Below are 17841 nucleotides of genomic sequence, written 5' to 3' on the forward strand. Positions count from 1 at the left end.
ATCCATAAAGCTCAACACTTCATGTCCCGCCGTCGAGTCTACTAGCTGATCAATCCGGGGAAAGGGAAAGCAATCTTTAGGACAAGCTTTATTGAGGTCTGTAAAGTCTACGCACATCCTCCACTTTTCATTCGCTTTCTTCACCAGAACCACATTGGCCAACCATTCCGGATAATCAACTTCTCGAATGAAACCGGCCTCGAGCAGTTTACACACCTCAGCTGCAATCGCCTGGTTGCGTTCAGGCGCAAAAGTTCTCCTCCGCTGCTTCACAGGTCTGTAGTTCCGATCAACGTTTAGTCGATGCTCAATAACTGAGGGGTCTATCCCCGGCATTTCATTATGTTCCCAAGCAAAGATATCAACATGGTCACACAAAAATCCCACCAGCTTCTTCTTTTCCGCCTCCGGGAGTTGCGCTCCAATCCGGAGCTTCCGGTTCTGGGGCCTGACCGTTACATCCTCCAAGTCGCCGGTCGGACTCCTCATCTGTAATTGCTATTTACTTGAAGAGCCTGCCCCCGGATCGGGGCGTGCATCTCTGGAGGGGCTTGCCCCCACACTGAGGCGTGCATCTCTGGAAGGGTTTCCCAAGGAGATGTTATAACATTTGCGGGCCACCTTCTGCTCTCCCCGGACCATTCCTACTCCATCGTCCGTAGGGAACTTCATACAAAGGTGAGGTATCGAAGTTACCGCTTTCAGCTCGGCCTGAGCCGTCCTCCCAAAGATTGCGTTGTAAGCCGACGGTTGGTCGACTATGAGGAACTTGACCGGAATTGTCTTCTGAGTGGGGGGACTCCCCACAGTAACTTGTAATTCAATCGATCCCAAGGGCATTACCTGCTCCCCAGCAAACCCTACCAAAGGGAAGCGGAAAGTGGAAACTTTATCCCTGCTAATCTTCATCAAATCGAAAGCTGATTTGTATAGGATATCGGCAGAGCTGCCATTGTCCACCAAGACCCGGTGTATCCTATGATTCGCTATCACCATGGTCACCATCAGGGCATCAGAGTGGGGCATGTACACCCCTTCATAATCCTCGTCCGAGAAGGCGATGGTCAGCTTCTCACGCTTAGCTGCTTTCAATGGTCTTGCGACCGAATAAATGGACACCTCCCTCATCTCTCGGGCATATGATTTTCGGGCCGAGTAAGTCTCGCCCCCTCCTCCAAAGCCTCCAGCTATAGTCTGAATTTCGGGAAAATCACCCGGCCCCTCGTGCCGACTGCGGCTTCTACTCCGCTCTCGCTGACGCGCCCTCTCCGCCTGAAAGTCTCTGTCGGGTTGTCGAGCCGGCCTCCTCTCGTAGCGGTACGGGGGGCGCGCCGGATGTGCATCCCGGCCGCCCGAACCTTGACCCCCAGCTGGTCTACTCGGCGGGAATCTTACCGTCAAGTCCTCACGCTTTCCCAAAAAACGTGTCAATTTGCCATCAGCTATATACTTCTCGATAATTTCTTTCAAGGCAACACATGTATTGGTCCAGTGGCCGAAGGAGTCATGATAATGACAATATTTGTGGCGATTGCGGGGATGTGGCCAGCCTTTTATCGGGGACGGATCCTTGTAATTCGGGTCTTTTCTGATCTCCATAAGGATTTCTCTAGCCAAGGCATTAACAGGCGTCCAGCTATAATTTTCGACTCTTTTAACAGGCTTGTGCTGAGTGAACTCCTTCCTTACCGGAACAGTTCCCTGCTTTGATCTTCCTCTATCCCCGGAACCACTTTTCGTAGCTTCCTCCGTTTCTTGGAATGCCCGAAGGGTTTCTTCCTGGTTCACAAATTCCTCTGCACGATCATAAAAATCCTGCAATCTCTCAGCCGGCCTTCTCGCCAAATCCGCCATAAGAGCGCCATCCTTCCTTATGCCCTGGTAGATGGCACAATGAATGAATTGCTCGTTTTGGCTTTCAGCGGCCAACCTCTCCTGATTGAAGCGAAGCAGATAACTTCTTAATGACTCCTGAGGGCCTTGCTTGATGGTCATCAATTGCTGAGCAGGCTTCTTGCGGACAATACCAGCCATAAACTGGGACGCAAACTTTCTAGCAAGGCTTTCAAAGTTCGCGATCGAGCAGGGTGGCAGGGTCCTGAACCACTCCCTGGCTCCTCCTGCCAAGGTAAGGGGGAAAGCTCTACATGCGACTTCGTCCGGCGTGGCATGAAGCGCCACATGCGCACGGAAACTTGCCAAGTGCTCGATAGGGTCCCCCAACCCCGTATACACCGGTATCTCGGGCATCTTGAACTTGTTTGGGAGTTGGCGTGACATGATATGTTCAGTAAAAGGGAACACAGCGGTGGAAAACAAGCTGTCAGTCAGCAAAGCTTTTCCCGTCACTCCCGCTTGAGCAGAACCCATCAAATAATCGCACTGCTGCTCTAACTTTGTCAACTTTTCTACCCACTTCTTTTTCCCCTTTTCATCCTTCTTTGCAAGGTTAGCAAGTTCAGCGTCACTGTCAGTCTCACCCCCATCTCCCGCTACTCCTTCCGGATGCCCAGCATCGCGCTTGGGGTCCCTCTGGCCACTCTGCGACACTTCTTCCTGAGTTTCCTGCTGTTCCGTGCGATCTCGTTCCTGCAACTCCTTCTCGAGCCGCGCTACCTTTTCATTCAAGCGGGCTATCTCTGCCTGGGGATCATGTGAGGTCCCCGCCTCCTCACGCACATTCTCTTCAGTCATACTTCTTCGAGTCCACCGCGTACTCACCATGAGAGGTGTTAGACACGTTGTATTGGCGGGAACACGCGACCACGTCGTTCCCACAGACGGCGCCAAAATGTTGATGTCAAATTTCAAATGTAACACGTGTCAGCTCCTGGAGCTCCCGGACTTCGAACAATTAGAACAGAAGCCTGAGAGCAACTTTCTCCAAGTCCTGCAAAACGAAAGGATCGGCGGGGTTTCCGGCCAAATCCCCCCCGACGATCAAATTAGTAGGAGTTTTTAGTATGAAGGATGGAAAATCTTCTTTGGATTATATCACCTGAAAATATAATGTGTTGTTTTTATTCCCTCGTTTGTTCTTTATTGTCCCCTTTTTTCCTTAGTCCGTATGACCATTTATTACTCTGAGATGCTTATCTTTTCCTCATTAATGCCCTTCAGCCGTCCCAAATGGTCATCTCACGCCGCAGTTCATGCTTTCCTGTATGGCGGCGGGTGTCTTTGACCCGATGGACCACTGCTTTTCTATGAAGTGATCTCCCCCATTAATGCCCTCATTTAATATTTCACTGTTCCGCCTTTCCTCTCCGGACTCTCCGTGTTATTGCCGTCGGACTCTGCGCTTGTCCGGGGTCACCAAAAGCTCTTTTTTTTTAATTTATGTAAATTTCCCTAACAAACCTCATGAGAACACTTTCATTGGCTTTCTCTGTGGATCTACCCGTGCGAGTCTAGTTGATGAAGGTCGTCAATATTTCGATATCATGAACCGCGTCTTTTCCTTGACTCCTACAATTGAGCGTTATGGATGTATGGTGGCTCTTCTTGGTCATGCAGGTTTAGTAGATGAAGCTCATAAGTTGATAGAAGGGATACCCATGGAGGCCAATGCCATTGTATGGGGAGCTTTGTTAAATGGATGTAGGCTGCATTGAGAAAACGTGCTGGCTGACCACGTACTGACGAAACTCATTGAGTTAAGACCTTGGCACTCGGGAAATTATGTTCTCTACTTGAGTATTTATTCTGCAAGCCATGGATGGGATGAAACAGCAAAGACTCGATCAAGGTTGAATGATAATGACATCCAAAATATACCAGGGTGTCGTTGGATTGAAGTAGATGGGGTTGTTCATGAATTTCGTGTGGGATACAAGTTTCCCCCTTATCAAAATAGATATATGCAAACCTTGAAGAATTAGCTATGAAATTGAAAGTGGCTGGCTACGTTCCAAGTACATATTTTATTGTGTTTGACAGTGCAAAGGAGGAAAAGGAGCATTTCCTTGGTTGTCATAGTAAGAAGCTAGCTATTGCATTTGGTATTGCTTTCACATGCCTACATGACGGGAGACAATGGATGCAAAACAGTTTTCCATGGGTGCGAGTTACTGGAGCTTCTGGAAGGTTCGAGGCTACCTATTTTGCAAAGGGGTCTTGTACAGTGTGGAGATCAACGTGGCAGGAGCTGGTGGTGTTGTGGACAGTGAGCATTTTCTTTGCTCTGGTCCAGCTGGAATTTCTTTCTTTTGCCAGTAGCATGAGTGGGCTTTACACATGTCTGGGCCTCATGTGCTCATCATTCCCATTCGATTGAAGTCATGGGCTAGCATGTGAGTGTTGTGTGGGCCAACAGAACTGGGATTTTTTTTCTTTGCATTGCTTAGCTTATTTTTCTTGTCTTTAGACTGGTTTCTTTTATCTTTTTCTTTGTATTTTTCCAACTGCACCTTGAGGGCAAGGTGCTTTTCAAGGGAGGGGCAATGTAAGGGGTATTCTAGAAGGGTAGTGAGTTGGAGGTATCTAGTGAGCTAACTATATTCTATTAGCATAAAGGCTCTAGAAGGGGAATGAGGTGGCAGAAGGCTCTAGAAGGGGAATGAGGTGGCAGAAGGCTCTAGAAGGTACTATCCTATAAGAACCCTAAGAATGGAGAAGGAAGGCATGAAGAGAGAATATTGAGTCTTAGATTTCTTGGAGAGCTCGGGCCTCTCGAAGAGCCCATGGTTTGTAGGAGAGATAGGCCTTTCGAAGAGCCTTAATCTACTATTTATCATCTTCTTTCCTGAATTTCTCCCTTTCATATAAGAAAGCACATAACACATATACAACAGTTTTCACCATACATGATGTTTACAGTGTCTTTGAATTTGCGATTTCGAAGATGAAAAATATAATTTTAAATTAAATTGTAGAACATGAATTGTTTGTGGTTTAAAAAAAAAAAAAATTGAAAACATAAATTTGATGTGTTTTCAAATCGCAGGAAAGATGTCGTTTTTTTGAAAAAGTAAATTTAAAAGTAAATTTAAAAGTAATTTTAAAGGTCAAAATTACTAATGTTCAATGGTAAACTCGAACGACCCTTAATCCTACCCTAAGCCATGTCAGTTGAGCCTCACGGCTTAATCTAATCCGAAGTCTCCAGCTGATGTGTAGCTGACATGGCTCGCCGATCCTGTACGAGCTGCCAGCTGGAACTAGATGGGTGTCAACATATATGACTCCGGAAGTCACCAAAACTCCAGCAACCAATCTCCGTCGGTTGCATCTTCCTTTTCTCGGATAAACAACGTCTACTAGTTGCCGAAAGAGAAGATATTTTTGTCCTTTCTCTGTCATTCTTCCATACAACTTTGTTACAAAATCTTAGTATATGTTTTTTCTTTGAAAAGCACCTGCCTATATGTATGTATATATATATAGGATAATCTAAGTTGAATAAGGCGTGGACGTCTACAATTGTCCAAAACCATCTCCTGTCGCTTCTTCCCTAGTTTTAGTCTCTCGATTCTCATTCTCTTCCGTAGTTTCTATTCACCCATTTAACGAAGCAAACTTTGAGTACTGCTGGTGTTTTTGGAGGTGAAAATGACGATCACAGCCACGCCGAGTGTCAAGGAGGGATGTCTCGTGGTGAGGGGCAAGGTGGTGTCGACTGGGGTGCCAGAGAACGTTGTCGTTTCTCCGGTTGGCTCCGGGGCGGCTTTCATCGGTGCAACCTCTACTACTCCAAGTTCACGTCATGTTTTCAGCCTTGGTGTTCTTGAGTGAGTTTCTAATCTCTCTCCCTCTACATTTCTTTCCTCAAATATCTGACATGTACTTCTCTGTTCTCTTTACATGATATGTTCGGTTGGTGAGAAGAGATTGCAATAAGTTTATGCAAATAGCAATTGCGCTCATAATCTGCTTGATGCATGTTTTGAATTAAAAGTAAAACCAAGGGGGCTTGGAGACAAGATAGGTCAGCAGTGACGGACCTACATAGGGGCCAAAATTTTCCCCCAAATTTTTTTTATTTTTTCAAAAAAAAAAAAAAAAAGTTTTGCCCCCCCCCCCAACAATATTTTTTTTTCTTCAATTTCGCCCTCATATTCAGAAGGCTGGGTCCGCCACTGCATGTCAGGTTGGGTCATACAAAAGAACAATATATTTCGTCAGAATTATATAAAAGAATAACATTAAACATTACTACTTCCTGTACCCCATAAGAGGAAAAAGCTATGTTACTCAGAATTGTATACGTGATTATTGCTTTCTGTTTCATAAAAAAAAGTTAAATGGAAATAATTTACGTAGCCATTACTTTGTCCTGTTTCTTATAGTTTGACATGAAAAATATGTGGCCATTCTAGGGAAGGATACAAGTTCTTGTCTCTCTTCAGAGTAAAAATCTGGTGGATGATTCCATGTTTTGGAAAATCGGGTAGTGAAATTCCCATGGAAACGCAAATGCTTCTTTTGGAAGCAAGACAAGATTCTGTCTTGCTTGATGAGACTTCTTCTGATCCAAATACTGAAAACACCTTCTACGTTCACTTCTTGCCTGTGTTGGATGGACAATTTAGGACAAGTTTGCAGGGGACTCCCGACAATGAGCTCAAGTTTTGCATTGAAAGTGGTTAGTTAGCTCTTCCAGTTTTTTTTTTTTTTTTTTTTCTTTAGTTTCATATGTTGAACTAGATTTCATTTTGATCTGGTTTTCTATTTCGCTTGTTCTCAATCTTCAGGAGATGTCAATGTTCAATCCTTCCAATCACTGGAAGCAGTATTCATAAACTCTGGGGATAACCCGTTTGAGCTCATTAAGGATTCTATCAAGTATGTTTATTTAATTGCCTTTTTATATTATTTGTCAATGTAAAGTAGCCATTTGCACATTCTTACTCTTCCACGTGTATAATAATGCAGGATACTAGAGAAGCACAAAGGTACTTTTAGCCACATTAAAAACAAGAAGGTAACAAATATCCAAATACTTAACCAGTTTTACAGCTTCTGTTCATTTCATTCCAACTAATTTCCTTATTGTGCTTGAATCTACAGATACCAGCCCATTTAGACTGGTTTGGATGGTGCACTTGGGATGCTTTCTACACTGAAGTAAATCCACAAAGGATCAAAGAGGGTCTTCAGAGGTATAATAAGAGAATCATGTCTTTGAATAAAAGTTGTATCAATCTGAAACTTGCTCCAGAAGTTTAAGCACTGTTCTCTTGTATTCTGTTTTCCTGCAGTTTCAAGGAAGGAGGCTGTTCGCCCAAATTTCTGATAATTGATGATGGATGGCAAGAGACGGTAAATGAGTTCCAGAAAGAAGGCGAACCACTTATTGAAGGGATACAGTAAGTCTTCTTTTCCTTTTATAGGAATAATAACCCTTCTATAAAGTAGAAGCAATGTGTATCAGTTTGTTAATCGTCCACCCTGTTTCTTTGGTTGATCAATAGGTTTGCAACCAGATTGGTAGACATCAAAGAAAACAATAAGTTCAAGAGTTCAGGTTCAGATAATGCATGCATTGATCTCCATGATTTTATTGATTCCATCAAAGACAAATATGGGTTAAAGTAAGTTTTGCAATCTGGATGAGAAACTTATAAAAGTTTCAGTAATTTTGACCATGGACACTTAAATTATGCATGCAGATTTGTTTACGTCTGGCATGCTTTGGCTGGTTATTGGGGTGGCCTGCTGCCATCATCAGAAACAATGAAGAAGTACAACCCAAAGATTGCCTATCCAATCCAGTCACCTGGTAACACAGGGAACCTTAGAGACATCGTCATGGAGATCTTGGAAAAATTTGGAGTTGGGATTATAGACCCTCAAAACATTTTTGAGTTTTATAACGATCTCCACAGCTATCTTGCAAGCTGTGGTGTGGATGGAGTCAAGGTGGATGTTCAGAATTTGATAGAAACATTGGGTTCTGGGTACGGTGGACGTGTATCATTGACTAGACGCTATCAAGAAGCACTTGAGCAATCCATTGCAAGGAACTTCAAGGACAATAACCTGATTTGCTCCATGAGTCACAACTCAGACTCAATCTACAGGTTTGCCTACTCTCTTTATTTCAGAAACATATAATAAAATTATGTTACCTAGTTGGAATGTAGTTTCTGATAAGTTTGTGTACTGTCAGTTCAAAGAAGAGTGCGGTTGCAAGAGCATCAGAGGATTTCACGCCAAGAGAACCAACATTTCAGACCTTACATATCGCCTCTGTGGCTTTTAATAGTCTTCTTCTAGGGGAGATTGTGGTTCCAGATTGGGATATGTTCCATGTAAGATATCCTACACATTTTATTCCCTTCCCACCAAGGAGCTCGTACAATTAGTTTTGCTTGATACTTTGTTGATACTCTGCTGATTTTTTTAATCTGTGGTGACTCAACATTATTATTTAAACTGGATTAGTTTTCTGTTGGAAAACATAACATAGTGATAGATATGTAACCCATATAATCATCCAATTCTACTCTTTTTGCACAACGTAGTGGAAGCTAAATACCATGTAGCTTGCAAAATCTAAGTGTTTGTCCTTCTTCATTCAGAGCAAACATGATACGGCTGAATTTCATGCTGCAGCAAGAGCATTAGGTGGGTGTGCGATATATGTAAGGTGAGACACAAAAGCAGTACCTATTGAATCTTTTTTACATGTCTTCTGAAGAGAATGCTATTTTATGCTTAACTTTTATTTTCCATGTGGGGAAGAAAATTCTTATGCGTTATTCAATTTCTATATAGTGACAAGCCTGGCAATCATGATTTCAAAATCCTCAGAAAGTTAGTATTGCCTGATGGGTCAATCTTAAGAGCAAGATATGCAGGGCGGCCTACTCGAGACTGTTTATTTGAAGACCCAGTGATGGACGGAAAAAGGTGAAGTAATTTCTTAAATTTATCTTCTATGACTCTAGTCTGAATTAGTTTTTCCAGTTAAAATCAGTGCGTTCTAATCACTATGTGTATTGAATCTTTGCAGTCTCTTGAAAATATGGAACTTGAATAAGTTATCTGGGGTCCTTGGTGTTTTTAATTGCCAAGGAGCAGGAAGTTGGCCACTGAAAGAAGTAGTTCAAGGTATGTCTAGTGCCACATCTACATGTTCCTTAATCTCATGTCATGTGAGTCCCCAAGATGTTGAATTTCTTGAAGAGATTGCGGATGAAAGTTGGAATGGAGATTGCGCAATATATGCCTTCAGTTCAGGTTAACTTCTTCTTTCTCCATGTTAATTTGACCAAATAAACTGAAGGCTGAGGTCGACTTCTTTAGAATAACTTCAAGTTTTTTTTTTTTTAAATATATTTCAGGATCTCTTTCTAAATTGCCAAAGAAAGGAACACTTGAAGTGTCCTTGAGAACTCTAACATGTGAAATATACACCATCTCCCCGATCACAGTAAGTAGTCTAACCAACAATTATTTCCAAAAAAAATCTCTTTCTACTTGGTCTAATGCCAATAGTGTGGTTATGGTGTGAACAGGTTTTCAGAAGTGATCTTCTTTTCGCTCCAATTGGATTGGTTGACATGTACAACTCAGGAGGGGCAATAGAAGCCCTGAACTGCACTAGGGATCTCCCAGGGTGCACAATAAAAGTCAGAGGGCGAGGCTGTGGCCGGTTTGGAGCCTATTCGAGCACCAAACCGAGACACTGTATGGTAGATATGAAAGAAGAGGAATTCACATACAACGCTGAAGATGGATTATTGACAGTTAAACTTCAAGGTGAATGCAAATTGAAGGACATTGAATTTGTCTATTGAGGTGCGTGTCTTGAGGAATTATGCAGTAGACGAGGGAGTTAATACTGTTGCACGGGATCAACACGATTTGGTTCATGAGAATTGTAAACAGGTTTACGTAGAAAGTATCATGTAAACAACTGGTTTACTTGAATATAACTTTGTATGATTAATGATAGCCCCTTTTTTGCTTTTCCCCCCCAAAAAAAATTTATCTTTGTCTGTCTGTAAGAACATATACTTTAATTTGAATCAAATGTATGTCCGTGTATTTGTCTAAATATACCGCCCATTATGCTTTCATTATTGCTGGTTCTAACTTGGGCTCGCACAAGGACATGTGATGCCTTCCGACAAGAGGACCCGAAAATAAAAGGGAAAAGGGCCGAGTGCCCTACTACACTTGAAGAGTCCTACCAATCTCTGCAAAATTTTAGAGGTCTTGCCACATGATGCTTCAGGGCTCTTAGTTGAAGGTTTAAGAGGGACAAGTATGTACATGTTATCTTGTTCTTTCTCACAGTTTCCACCCACAAATCGTCAGTGTTTTTGGATTTCTTTTTAAGTGTCAAATCTGAATCTCGGTTACTAGAGGAAAACCTCGAAATCAAATAGGAAACTGTAAAAGTACCAAAATTGGTACTGAAATTCTAAGGTTTTGATTTAGGGATTTTGTAATGGAATCGGTAGAAATGACAGAATTAATGAATTAAAATAGAAGAATTGAAGGAACTAGGAAGAAGAACACTAAATTGATTGAACGGAACTTATAATGCAAATAGCCACATTCGAGAGGGCTAATCTCCAGAGCATTCGAGGTGCTCGGCCTCCAAGTTTACTAAAGTAAACAATTCACTCATCAGATGCCCTCTCCAATTAGACTTCTAATCCTTATATAGCCCCCAATCTAAACTCTTAGCAATTTCTATGGGCTTTACTAATAACTACTAACCTAAGCTCATTCAGCCCACTATTGCAATTAAGCCCATCCAGCCACTAATGGACCGTTACATTACCCACCCCTTAAAAGCACCTTGCCCACAAGGTGCAGGCCGAACAAAAACCCAGTCTCTTCAACAAAGACCCAGGCAGCTTCAAAATTACTTTCTTTCCATCCTTTTTGCCTTCAGGACCAATCACCAGTTTTATTGTATCTAGCAAGTATAATTCTCGGGACTGTAGTATAGTACTTCTCAGTATTGCGCAAGCCCCTACATTACTGTCCATGACATGCAAAATGACACGCGTGAGAAAGCCATCCTGCCATGCATTTGTTGCACACCGTGACCCACAAAATTCTAGAATACTTAAGAGTAAGCCAGCTAGTCTCCACTTCAAAAGCTGGTTGCTGTCATCCCTTTGTGAACAAAAATATAGCCTCCAATTGTTAGAAGCCCAATACTGTTTCCCTATGCAGGTGGTCCATGCAGCAGGATCCAGCCCATTGTTTAATCCACAAACTTCTAGAAGCACAAAGATAAGCCAGCTATCTTCCACGCGTGAGAGAAAAATGAAAGCCAATCGACCCAATTCCCGAAACTCCCCTTCTACACAAGCAATTTCCCTCTCAACGCACCGTTTTGTGTATACACTAGATTCCAGATTCTTCTCTTCTTCTACCTTCGTTCTTCTTCCTTCTTGGTCACGTCCACTCCTAAAACAAAAAGGTTCAGCTCTCTGTGCAGCTTCCAACAAAATTTCTGGACCGTTCGCACAAAATTTGGACAAAAAATGGCAATCCACCGGGCAAGTGTTAAATTCCTGATTACGGTGCTTCTCGTTTCCAGAAAAATTGAAAAAGTGCAACATGGGCGTGTACGCGGTCTCGGCACCGTACTTACGGCAAGGCATTCGAACGGCAGCTCCGAGTTGTCCACCATCGGAGCGATGATCAGCTTGGTCCGTCCCAGTCTAGCCCAGTGAGCCCATGCCCGCTCGACTCGAAACTCTCCGGTCAAGCACCGGCTTGGCGCATCCCGCATCCTCTTCTTCTTTACAACGCCATCGGTGTTTCAAAACCACAAGAACCACTGCAATCTCAGTCAAATATGGAGACAAAAAAGAACTCACAGTGTGATTTATGGCCTCTAGTATGATCACATTAGGCACTGCCGGATCTGAAAATGGCTTCTCCACGGGAGATTCTGAATTTTTCGGTCGAGGAATTTCAGTGAGCTGGTGATAGGTATCTCCAACTAGAGCTGTTTCAGATTCTGGAATTGGTTGTGTGGTGTCAACGTCTTCAACCGGATCTGGAATGTGAATGAGGTCTAGGTTTTCTACCTTTTCAGGAGCTGAAAACTGCTCTACAACCGCGAGGGAGTCAATCGCTAGAGGAACTGCTTCCGTCGCTTCAAGCATTTCACTCCCGTCCACGGCCAAATGTTCCTCCTTCGGAAACTGTTCGGTCGTGAATTCCTCTTGGTTTTCTACCTCCGCAGGAAACGAAAATCGTTCTAGAATAGCCTCAACAATTTCTCCAACCGATTCTGTGGCTCCGTCTTCGCTTTTCTCCTCTTCTCCTTTCTGGACTTGCTCACAGTTTGCCATGAAATCACTGAGTTGCTGACATTGTTGGTCCTCCGATTCTTGTCCAAATCGAAGGTGAATGAGTCGCACAAAATTCTCCCGATCAGCATCCATTGTAAAAACTCCATCCCGTTCCATTGTTACCAACCAATCGAGAGCCTCACCTTCCATGTAATATGAGACCATTATATATTTGTGAAGATCGTTGGGGGTATTGTAGTAGAGGAAATTTTGCTGAAGCTGGAACATCCAAACCGAGAGGTTTTTTCCATCAAAATGGTGAAGATCCATAGATCTAGGGTTTGGAAATGAACAAAATAGAAAATTAGTGGATCTAGGCTTTGATACCACTTGTAACAGTACCAAAATTCTAGGGTTTTGATTTAGGGATTTTGTAATGGAATTGGTAGAAATGACAGAATTGATGAAATAAAATAGAAGAATTGAAGGAACTAGGAAGAAGAACACTAAATTGATTGAACGGAATTTACAATGCAAACAGCCACATTCAAGAGGGCTAATCTCCATAGCATTCGAGGTGCTCAGCTTCCAAGTTTACTAAAGTAAACAATTCACTCATCAGATGCCCTCTCCAATTAGACTTCTAATCCTTATATAGCCCCCAATCTAAACTCTTAGCAATTTTTATGGGCTTTACTAATAACTACTAACCTAAGCCCATTCAACCCACTATTGCAATTAAGCCCATCCAGCCACTAATGGACCGTTATAGAAACATGCTCACTCGGTGCGGTGTCCATCTAGTTGTGCTCATTATTTTGTCTAAGTTAGTGCCTAAAAAGTATATATATATATATATATATGTATGTACTAAAATCCTTTTAGATACCATGCACTTGAATCTTGATCATCCAAGAATTGTGTATAGTAACAAGAGGAAAGCATTGGAAGTAGAATAAAGATGAATATTACCTTGACACCCAGCGTCAGAGATGGATGCCTCATGGTGCGTGAAAAGGTTGTACTGACCGACTTTCCATCTGATGTAATCCTTAAACCGGCACCAAGTGAAACAGCCGTGTTAGGATAAAATCAACTCTGAGGACACGTGGATTCTATGGCATTCAGAGGGTCGACTCTAGATCCGAGCTGCAGGTCACCTCGGCGTGGTCATCTCGGTGAAGTAACACCTCAGACCTACCAAACTCGGTACAGTGCAGAATACTCCGAGATCTCCTAGTTTGGATGGAGCGAACATGTCTCGGAGGTTCTCATCTCGGAGAGTTGGTTAGGTGACAAGGTGATCTTCTCGGTATTATACTTTCAGGTATAACAAGCGTTTGAGAGCCCTTAGAGTTCTACATTCAAGATTCATAGACTCAGATTCCTATCCACAGTTAAATCAGAGTAATGGTGAGATTCCAATCCCAAGATCTTCGGGATTGACCTTTATCTCAGTATAAATAAGATAAGGCCGTTAATAAAGCGAGATTGAGATTGAAAAGGGAGTGCTTCTCAATCCGGACTCTACTGCCATATTCAAATTCCCTGAGGATAAGGTTGAAACTCAAGTAAACTAGGACTCAGATCCCAAGTCCAATTGTACTTCAAGAGTCCCAGCAGGACTGTAATTGCAAGCCTATAAATAAAGACTACGACCCCAAGTATGGATACACGCAAATTCTCTAAACTTTGAGATTATTGATATTCTCCAGAAAGTAAACAGTTTGAAGTGACTTAGGCATCGGAGTGGGCGTAGTCGGCACCCCTTACTAGTTGTTTGTTATTTTACAGGTTACAAGGCGAGTCAATTCTAAGGGAGACGACGAATCACAAGGCGACACGTCACCATACCGGAAACTGTACCAACAAGCCGCTTTCATTGGATCGATTTCAGCGAAGTCAAGCTCCCTTCATGTTTTCATTCTCTGAGTTCTTGAGTGAGTATCTTCTAGTTGAGCACTATTTGTAATATGATCTTTGAATGCATATAATTCAGTTCAATATCCCCTCGTCGATTTTCCTTTCAGTGGTTATTTAGTCCAGGAACTAGGAAATTGGAAGCAAAAACATTGAAAGTTGTACCGTCTGTATTAAAGGACATCATTTTGTTAATGACAGCTTCTTCTTTTTTTTTTGGATGAATGAGAATTTCATTAAACCAACCAAGAATACACTTTCCTCTAGCAAATTAGCTAGAAACTCCAGGACGCACAGACAACCTCCTGAACAAACAACTATACAGTATACAGCTATACAACCACCTATAAATCAACACCTAAAACATAATAGATACACTCATACACCCAAAATCCTAACAACTGTAGAATACAGTATCCACAAAACAACCCAAAAAATCAATACAAACAGAACACACTTAAGATCCTTAACAAGACATCCTGCAACAACTCCAACTAGTACAGCATACTACTCCTCAGTTTGCTACTGCAGAAATAAAACAGAAGTCTGTTACCGTATAAACAATTGCTACTGCAGAAAAAGGCAATACATCTGCAACTGCAAAAACACCCCAAACCAGAACAGAAATCTGCATCAGCCTCCAAGCAATCTATCCTACAAGCCCCAACTGTTACATAGCTCCTCATTTTCTCTACTTCACAGAAATTTTCTACTGGACATGATCCTCATTCAAACTTCTCAACTGGTTTTCTAAATCAACTTCTCCTCAGTTTGCAAATGATTTCCATGCATAATGTTATTTCTCTCCTTCCACAAACTGTAAACAGAGGTACTCAAGCACAATCTGAACAGGACAGCTCTCAAATCCCTTCCTTTCCAATCTTTCACCCCTCTATCAACAATAACTTCCCACTAAATTGGAGGATCAACAATTAAACATTTCCCATCATTTTCCAACCAGATTCTTTTAGAGAAACCACACTCAAAAAATAGGCGATTCATTCCTTCAATACAACTACTGTAAAAACACAGAGAGCATTCTAAGTAAGAGAATTTATATTTTTTTTTTTTACTTATGTAGTATTTTTATTTGTATCACCTTTTGATCCGATGTAGTGTGACAACTGCAGATGATATAGGTTAACATGTCTCTTCAGATACAAAATCTGGTGGATGATCCCAACTTTTGGAATGTCAAGCAGCGATGTTGAAATAGAAACTCAGTTCCTTCTATTGGAAGCAAGAAATGAGACTAGCATCCATGATGAAGCTTATGAGCTAACAGCTGTGAATAACTTCTATATTTTGTTTTTACGTTTGTTGGATGGACAATTTTCGGGCTACTTTGCAAGGGACAAGTACAAAAGAGCTCGAGCTTTGGGTTGAAAGTGATTGGTTTGGAATTGGTTTTTTTTTTTAAGGAACTGTTTCATTATTTTTTATAGTTCTTTTTGTTTCCCATCTTGAATAGCACATGATTTTACTGCTAATACTTTGTTTGATTTTTCATTTTCGTGACTATTTGTACCTTAGGTGATCCTGATGTTCAAACCTCCCAAGTAACAGAAGCAATTTTTGTAAATTCTGGAGACAACCCTTTTACGTTAATCAAGGATTCTATAAAGTATGGTTAGATTACTATGTATTTTCTGTTAGTTTCAAGTGGCATGTGGTGATTCTTTATGCTTTCAAGTATTGCTTGTTGATGCACAGGATATTAAAGAAGCACACAGGTACATTTAGTGACATAGAGAACAAAAAGGTAAGGAAATAGATATCACCATTTCCTTGGTGACTATCAACTAGGCACTAACACTAATTGTGGTTTCAATTGTTAGCTCCCTACACATTTGGACTGGTTTGGATGGAACACCTGGGATGCATTTTATAGTAATGTCAGTGCACAAGGAATTAAAGAGGGTCTTAAAAGGTACAATGGAAATAAATGAGGTGCCTTGGTCTAACTTGAATCCGTTTTTCATGGCTGCCAATGACATGTACATCCTCTGGAATCTACAAGGCACTTCGGGCATAGATCTCTCAACCATCAGAATTACACAACTCCCAACATTTGTGCTTCTAATTGCTGCACAGTAGTCTCATAATCGATAGTATTACTCACCCAACTTTCCATAAATGGTCTGTTGTGCCTTCTTCCTAGCCCTATATAAGGAACTATCGTGGATTTCAACATTCCACTTCTTCTTCACCTTTTTCTTCAGGACATCTATAGGCATGTTCGGCTGATCCCTAAAACAGTCCATGCACTCCTCGGCAACCCAATTCGAAGTGATCAAGTGATTCTTGTACCTCCTAGGGCATGTAAGTCTAGGCCTAATTGAAATTAGCATGAACGTGGACTCATCTTTCAACTGCCTCACATAAACTCTGTACTTACAATTCTTGTCTGCACACACTGCAATGCATTTAGTCCTGAAATTCTTTTGGTAAGTCAAGTCCTTCCTTTTCAATACAGAGGCCTGCTTAATGGCTTTTCTAAACTCATACACATCCTGAAAAGTGTTACCTCGCTGCAAAATCGGATCTTTCAAATCATCCTTACTAAATGGAACCCTCTTGGTGACACAGGGCCGTCTTGAAGACTTAGCCTCAATCGCACCCTCTTCATCACTAGCACTAGGTGAGATCAGTTCATCACTACCGGAAAATATCTAAATAACCTTCACCCTCACCCTGACCCCCACCCGCACCTTCACCTTCACCCTCACCCTCACCCTCACCCTCACCCTCACCCTCACCCTCTTTTGCTTCACCAACTCCTGCTTCTACTCCAACCTCCTGATCCACAACATCTTCTGGTTGTAGTCCAAACCCTTCATCTACTCCAACATCATCATATTCTAATCTCACCTCTGCATCTCCATCTAAATCATAAGCATTAGAGTCGTCAGTTAGAACCTGATCCCAGAATGGGTCACTTCTGTTTACAGACACTCTCTCATATTCTTCTTCCTCTTCCTCATCAACAATACCCTCTTCTCCATGTACTTCTACTTCTACATCTACATCTACTACACCAAAGGCAACCAAATATAACTCTACAATTCCATGCTCCCTATGGTGCTCCACCATTTGAATGACATCATGGTCAGAAGAAATAAGTCGTAGCCATTCATCCAGACTCTTGGTAGGTAGATTATAGTAAATTAGGTCACCATGACCATACCCATAAGTCCTAACTACCCTTCATATCTCAATAAATGACAACTCGTCTCTATCATATGGGTCAGGGTAATGTGATATGTCCCCACCAACATATGTGACCCTATGCTCCCTATTAAATCGGTCACCATGGTGCACCTCAAACATTAGCAATTCTGGATACATTACGTGTCTTACAAATAGACAAGTTGACAAAACAATGACACGTCTTAGTGAGCAGACAAAAAAAAAAGAAAAGAGTAAAGGCATTGGGTCCACAAGGAGAATAAAGCAATTCTGGATACAACATGCATAATAAAGGCATCAGCCAGCAAACCAAAACAAAAGTCACCCCATAATGGCAAACACATCAAGACCCACTGACCACAACAAATAGTGTTAAAAAAATCGAACTTTGCTGCAACCCTAAGCAACAAACCCGAAATGGGACCGCAAACCAAAAAAAAAAAGGAACAACAAACCTGAAACAAGATAATGACAAGAACAAATGGGACCACAAACCCAAACAAAATAGGACCACAAACCA

General features: G+C 41.9%; 2 protein-coding genes across 2 annotated transcripts; one reads left to right on the top strand and one right to left on the bottom strand.

Annotated features, from left to right (window-relative positions):
* Positions 1-498: 498 nt before the first annotated feature.
* On the bottom strand, positions 499-2694 carry LOC133876064 (uncharacterized). Its single transcript, XM_062314361.1, has one exon. The coding sequence runs from the start codon at positions 2692-2694 to the stop codon at positions 499-501; it is 2196 nt and encodes a 731-aa protein (XP_062170345.1).
* A 2620-nt stretch (positions 2695-5314) lies between these two features.
* LOC133874915 (probable galactinol--sucrose galactosyltransferase 2) lies at positions 5315-10003 on the top strand. The gene is made up of 14 exons (XM_062312835.1): positions 5315-5729; positions 6318-6583; positions 6693-6783; positions 6874-6922; positions 7009-7100; positions 7200-7307; positions 7413-7532; positions 7611-8021; positions 8111-8252; positions 8523-8590; positions 8719-8853; positions 8957-9183; positions 9288-9376; positions 9462-10003. The coding sequence occupies exons 1-14, from the start codon at positions 5551-5553 to the stop codon at positions 9741-9743; spliced, it is 2259 nt and encodes a 752-aa protein (XP_062168819.1). The 5' UTR covers positions 5315-5550; the 3' UTR covers positions 9744-10003.
* Positions 10004-17841: the final 7838 nt, after the last annotated feature.

The sequence above is a fragment of the Alnus glutinosa genome, chromosome 8 (assembly GCF_958979055.1).
Source record: "Alnus glutinosa chromosome 8, dhAlnGlut1.1, whole genome shotgun sequence".
NCBI classification, from domain to species: Eukaryota; Viridiplantae; Streptophyta; class Magnoliopsida; order Fagales; family Betulaceae; genus Alnus; species Alnus glutinosa.